Source organism: Cyphomyrmex costatus, unplaced genomic scaffold (genome assembly GCF_001594065.2).
Source record: "Cyphomyrmex costatus isolate MS0001 unplaced genomic scaffold, Ccosl1.0 scaffold685, whole genome shotgun sequence".
Taxonomy (NCBI): Eukaryota; Metazoa; Arthropoda; class Insecta; order Hymenoptera; family Formicidae; genus Cyphomyrmex; species Cyphomyrmex costatus.
The window spans coordinates 77,307-84,075 of NW_017280250.1; the positions used below are offsets into that span (position 1 = coordinate 77,307).

The following is a 6,769-nucleotide window of genomic DNA, read 5'->3' on the forward strand; positions in this document are numbered from 1 at the left end:
TATGATTATAGGGGAAGCATTTTTATACTCTTTAAAAAAAAAAATCAATATAGAAACGGAGAAATAAGGATTTTGTGTAGAATCATAAAATTTAATAAATTAAATAATGTATCATGCATAAAAAATGAATAAATAATAAATCGTTTTTTTCTTAAATATTATAATTAATAAAATATTTAAGAGAGACAATTTTATAATTTTAAACTACAATTTTTTTAAATTTAATAATTTTATTCATAAAACGAAAACAGGTTTAAAAGTACTGTGCGCGTATCGCTAAAAAAAGTACATGTTCTAATTGAAATAAAAATTCTATGCAATAATCTTTAAATTACATCTTTTACAAAATTCGATTTGTTATACGTCTTGTAAATCTCTCTTGATTGCTTTAAGTTATCTTCGTTACGAGTTTAAAATTGGACATTACATTACTTAGAATTTTGCATGGTATTAGTTCGGCATGGTATTAATTGAGCGAAATAAACTTGCAGCGATTCAGCGCGCGTCTTTTACCGTCGTTTCCGACAACGCACGAAATCGAGATTTCCAAATTGACTAGATTAGCCCAACAAACTCGCGTGTTGCGTTCTGACGTATAAATCTGAGAAATGGGAAGAACTGGCAGGCAGATATTACCGCATTGGAACTGGCTCGTTTACTCCATAGGCAGGCGTTGATCAACGAGACCGCTTCATGTCGGTCACGTTGATGGTCGATCATTCCGCACGCACTCTGCTCGATATTGCACGTTTTTACGCACGTTCGAATGAAACGTTTTAGGACAACAAAACGTGCCCTGTTCGTGGGGAAGACCGCGTCTAGGTCTGCCGATCCTAATTAGAAACGAGATCATCGGTGATCGATCGGCCGAATCGAGTCGCCGAGTTAGGATTTTGGCATCACAGTAAAGGATAATAATCGTGTCCACGGCCGTAGAACGAGATCGGTCACGAGCCGCTGCTGGTGGACAAGATCGGCAGGTCGCGGTGGGCCTGGGGATCCCTCGAGTGTGCGTCTCGTACGGCTCGGGAACCGAAGATGCGCTCGCAACCTGGTACAGTGCACCTAGCCTCCTCTTTGCGATCGTCCGAGCCTGGCGAAGATACAGGCGAACCCGAAACAGACGCATGCCTATTGCCTTGTTCCTGGGTCAATCTCGTCAAGTGATTCAGATGTTGATGAGTGAGGCCGTTTAGACCAGCCAAGTGAGACGCGAACGAGGATAGACCCGGGAACGTGGCGCTAAGATGCGGTGGTAGCAGGAGCGGATGCGGTGGTGGTATCCGGGCCGCTAGATCGACCGCAGATGGCAGTCCAGGTGCTAAGGGATACGCGCCCAATGCACCGATACTAGCATCCGCATAGAGTCGTGCCAGGAACTCGTTGTGTAGCAGCGGATTCATCTGCGGATCGTCAACACGCGGCGATAAGCTCGGTGGCAGGCTGGTGGAAAGCGGCGGACTCGACGAGGTTGACAGCAATTTCCGGTGCAGATTGAGATTCGCCGAGTGGCGATCACGAGATCGTTTCGAGGGAAAGGCCGCATTACAACCATCCACGCTGCAGCGGTGCATCAGTTTGAGGTGGACGTTCTGATAGTGAGTCTTGACACCGAAATGATTCTGAAAGACCTTGCCGCAGGCAGTGCACCGGCGTGGATTTTCACGGTCGAGCGGCACTTCCTGGGTGCTGACGAAGCCGCCGTTCTCGTAACGTGCGTACGTGATCAGGCTATTGTCCGTATCCATGGCCACTGTGGAGGGTGAGGCGCTGGATGAACGAGAGCCATGTGAGGAGTTGTCCATGATGATCTCCTGGTGGGTCGTGAGGCTGATAGGGCTGGTAGAGCCGCGGCCAGACCTCAAAGCCTCCCGCTGCGTCTCGGCGTACGGCATCGCGCATCGACCCTGCGACAAGGACTCGAGTTGACGCAAAGTGTTGGTCGAGGAGTCGTGGGAGAGGTCGTCGGCTGTCGTTGGACGGCTGTCGACCGAGCTCGGGGCACGGGGGGGATCATCGGGACGCTCACCTTCTTGATTGCGCAGCGCGTCGTCCATCTCCTCCTCCTCATCATCCTCCTCCTCGACCTCCTCCATGGGCTCATCATCGTCGTCCTCCTCGTCCTCCTGCTGCTCCTCGTTGTTCGTCGGCCTTCCTTCCTCCTGCGTCGGCTCGGCAGATTCTTTTTTCGCAATAGTCTCCTCTTTCACCCTTGACGTTTCGTCGCTTTCCGTGCTCAATCGTCGATCTTTCTGTTCCGACAATATCGCGTCGGAATCCTTCGTTATCGTCGTCGTCGTCGTCGTCGTCGTTGTCGTCGTCGTCGTCATCGTTGTCGTTATCGTCGCCCCGCTCGATGTCGTGTTTGACGGTGGCGCGTTGTCGGTCTTTGGTTCTGGGGTGATCTGTCGTTTTGGTGACTTGACTGAGCTCGCCCTTGAGCTCAAGTCACGCGGCTCATCTTGAGGTAGATCCTCCGCGTTGTCTTGAGAGGAAAAAGTATCGCGTCGATTAGTCGCTGTCTCGCGCTCTCTATTGCCGGTGTCCGGAGAGCGCGAGTTTGATTCGCGATCATGAAAGCTTTTTTGGTTCCTCGGCGAGCTGGGGAGTATCTTTCGCTCCTCCGCCTCAAGCCTGGACATCGACATGTCTTCTGGCTGATTCTGAAATTCTGCTATTGGTGCAATACCATCCGACAGACACCGTCGTTGAATTCGCTGCTCTTCGTCATTAGAGGAGTCGCCATCGGTAGACGAGGAATGCACTTCCGCCGGCACAGCACATCTCGTAGGATGCTGAGATTTTCTTTTGCGTACGCCTCGGTTGTGAAAGGAACTCGAGTTGAGCGAATGCTGATTCACGGAGAAAGGTTGCTGGTCAACTGTGCCCATCGAATCGTTATCCTCGTTGCTGTCGGGATTACTGGCAAGGTCTTCGTCGGCGGTGTCGCCAAAGTAGAGCTTCGGCCGTTTCGCTAGACTGAAATCAGCCGGTTGCTCGTCATCTTCGGCACGTAACGGTTGTAACCTCGATGGCAGATTACTGGTTTCGTCCTCCGCGACTACGACGATACCACCATCATCATCGTCATCGTCCTCCTCGCCCTCTGGTATCATAGATGATGCTTGGGTAGACGGCGAGACTGCGCTAATGGATGCACCACCACCACCACCACCACCAGAATACGATCCTCGCGCCGTCGTCGTGATCGTGGTTGGCGCAACACTCGACATCGGCACTGGCATCGTCGTCGAGGCCGTGGTCGTTGACAGACCTGTGCTCGCCATTCTTTGCTGCAACGCCTCGTCGTACGGTCTGCCCTGACCCGCTTGCGTGGATGACAAATCCAAATGCTTGAAGTCCAGCGCACACAGCGACGCTGGCGAACGGAGATCTGGTGGTGGCGTGAGCAATGGAAACGTGCCGAAAGGTAGATGATTCAGTCCAGTAGCGGGAACTGGAAGGCCTACCTGCGGTGGTAATACCAAGGCATGAGCCATAGATGAACGGCCGTCATGCGGGGAGATTTTGCGGCGTAGATGCGGTGAGTGCAGTTTCGGATTTGGATTCGCGCTGTGTCGATTTCGCGATCTGCGCGAGCTGAACATCATGCTGCAACCCTTGACAGTGCACTGGTGCATCTCGCGTAAGTGTACCGCGCTGAAGTGGATCTTCAGAGCGCCCTTGTCGCAAAAGGTCTTCAAACAGACGTTACATTGTACGCGCTTCTTGCCGGTGGTGGGATTGATGAAAGGTGTACCAAGGTTCGGCGGCATGTTTGCGGCGGCGCCCCATTGACTGCCCGGTCGCTTACCCGGAGAGTGCGGCTTCCTGCCGGGTATACCGGGTGGCCTGCCTAACGGCGTAGCTTGGAGCGATAACGGCGGTAGATGCCGTTGCTCGGAGGAAATCACATGCTTCGACATAGCGGAGTCTCGTCTGCTAAGATTCAACGCGCTGTCGGAGTTTTCGTCATCATCTTCGTCCTCCTCCGAGCCAAACTCACTGCTCTTCTCACCACCGCTGTGCACGTCCGCGGGCACGGTGAGCCCACCGATGCCACCAGGTGATTTACCCATCGGTGGTGGTGGAAAGTGCGTTGGAAAGCTCGGTGGTAGCGCTCCGGAGGAAACTGCGACCGAGAGTGGATGACCGAAGTTTAACGCCGACGAAGAGACCGGCGCGACCGGCATATGCGGCCTTTGCAACTGCGACGATGAATGATGAGGTGGACTGTGGGGACTGTGCGGATTCCTCATAGACTTTCGATTTTGCAGGAGCTGCTCCGCGGATGCTGGTGGCAACGGCGAAAATGCCGGCAATCCGAGAGTACCCAGCTTTCGAAAGTCAAACGGCTGCATGCTCTGGAGCCGATTCAACGGCGACACCGTTAAGTGCGAGTCTAAGGAACGCGGAGGCGAGTTCGCTCTGCTAACACCGCTAGGATTCGCCGACGAGGAGTAGTGCTTTTGTGCCGTTGGCGACATCGAAGGATGCGAGATCGAAGACGACGACGGCGGTAGCGGTGGCGGGGGCGGTGGCAGCGGATGCGGCAACCGGGAACCCGGTGGCGGTAGGCCACAGTGCAGCATATGCAACGGGGGTGGCAGGTGTGCTAGTGGCATCGTCGGTGGCGAAGGACGTCTGCTTGGTGACATAGCATCCGTACCCGGCGTTCCGGCGGCCAGCAGCAACTGCTGCACGAACGGACGCGTCTCGGCGAACCTGAGGAACTGCTGCAGGACCAGCGGTTCCTCCTCAGCCGAGCAGATACTCCATCGGTCCAGCACCGGGCCGTTCTGCGAGTCCTGCGAACAGAAGACGAGAAGAATTGTCTTTTGGAAGTCAAAGGAGCCATTCCATTCACGCGTCAAAATATAAGTCAATATACAAGTGCAATAAAACGCAAAAATCACGCAATAATCTATTTCTTTGGAACATTGTGTTTATACAAATTATACTGATTTCTATAAATGTCGCTTGTAAGAAGATGAAACTAGGAAACTAATCAGTTGTTACAATGAATTTTTAAAACAAATAATAAGAAGCGTTAAATGCGGTCGAGGCTGAATCTCTTGGTGCCTGTAATATATTTCTATGTAAGTTTAAACACATCTTTTAATTAAATAAACTGCGTGCCTCGATTACTTTCGGACATGAAACGCAATCATACAAACTGCAGCTGAAATAATAATATATGAAGTTAAATTGACTCTTAATTTAATAATGACGTTAATATACATTTTAGAATACTGCAAAAAATATTGCGAAAAATCTAAATCTTTAACTTCTGAAGCAGAGAATTTAATAAAATGGCCGATAGCGTGATAAAACAAAGGACAAAGAATTTTTCCGAGGCGGTTTCCTACGACATTCTTCGCGGCGTTCGTAAACCGCCGGTACTCACGATTACACTGTTTAGCCTATGTGGGAAATTACGTAAATGCGCAAATCACGCGGTAAAGAACACGCGATATCGTCGATCAATTCGCACAACCGCCGACGGTGGACGGGGGGGAACGTTTATCCTTATTCGACCGTAATTACACGTCGCGATAAAAAAAAAACTCTTCCTATATTGTCAACCACAGAAGGTCACGCGTCCCGTTCGTGTTCCGTTACTTTTGTGAAATGGAATGCGCAAAAAATGACTGATAAATAAAAAGGTTTGATTGATGACGCTTAATGTAGCGGGTAATTAGTTCTGCTTCGCCTGTTAGCTAAGCGAGATTGCACTTAAACGCGTTAAGGATTTAACCTTGCATCCCGGCGGATATGTATACATACTCTCGATCTGTCTTCCTCTCTTGCGTACCTACTATTAACGATCCGTTTTTTGCGGATCAAGTTTTAGCGATTTGTCATTATGCTCCGCGCTGAAAATCTCATACGATATGAATAATCCCGTGGCAAATTCTAGTCAATCTCGAAATCAACTTGTTTTTCGTTGTAAATTAAAGGTATTGGCAGTGTAAAAATAATGCTCATAAAGGTAGATTAAATGGTAATCTATCGAAAATTACAATATTTAGGCTATATTGAGCCACCAGAGATTGTTTTGAATTGTTTAATTTAAAGGGAACATCGTCTAGGGGTCCATTTAATTCCTTGATATCTTAATTTTTAATGTAATATGTAATAATATTGTGTGCGTGTGTGATCTTATAGAAATATATGAAGTTCTTCACAATAAATGTCACTTTGATTCATTCGTTCGCTTTCTTTTGTTTCCACTGGATAAACGTTTTCTTCGATAAAACCGGATGTTTCTTATCTCTCTGGTCGCAAAATTTCGCTTCGCGATCGTGTTACTGACAAAGGTCAAACTTTTCGTTTCGGCCTCTCTCGTTGAGATACGCATCCTGCCGAAAGGAACATTAAATCTGTGGCGATACGTTTTCGACGTTCCACACGAACGTCACGTATCGCGCTCATGTGGAGTCACAGCTTCTTATAAATTCAGGATGGCCGTGTATATAGAGCGCAAGTTTGTCTCACTCTCTTTCTGTCTCTCTTTCTTGCTCTTCTCGCCTCGCAGCGCTTGTATATTTACACATTCCGACGGAGCTCGACGTAACGCAGGACGCCCAGCGCCGCGACGCTTTTCGCGCTCGCGTCCCGTTGTATATTTCTTCAAGCACGCGCACGCGCCGCCGTATATATCGCACGCACACGACTGGAAACGAGACACGCACTCGTCGGTGGTCACACGGCGGTGTGGTCGCCGCCACTCCGAATTCGATCGCGGGAACGACGTCGTTATTTTTCG

At 49.6% G+C, this 6,769-nt stretch overlaps 1 protein-coding gene across 1 annotated transcript; it reads right to left on the reverse strand.

The window, feature by feature from the left end:
* Nucleotides 1-708: 708 nt before the first annotated feature.
* LOC108780127 (uncharacterized) lies at nt 709-4,673 on the reverse strand. The gene is made up of 2 exons (XM_018547721.1): nt 2,349-4,673; nt 709-2,279 (listed from the first exon to the last, which is right to left on the reverse strand). The coding sequence occupies exons 1-2, from the start codon at nt 4,656-4,658 to the stop codon at nt 948-950; spliced, it is 3,642 nt and encodes a 1,213-aa protein (XP_018403223.1). The 5' UTR covers nt 4,659-4,673; the 3' UTR covers nt 709-947.
* Between the last annotated feature and the right edge of the window lie 2,096 nt (nt 4,674-6,769).

Coding starts and splice junctions, on each gene's coding strand:
- LOC108780127 (XM_018547721.1), bottom strand. CDS start 4,658: ATGTCACCAAGCAGACGTCCTTCGCCACCGACGATGCCACTAGCACAC. Junction 2,280..2,348: donor CAAACACGACATCGAGCGGG/GCGACGATAACG, acceptor ACGATAACGAAG/GATTCCGACGCGATATTGTC.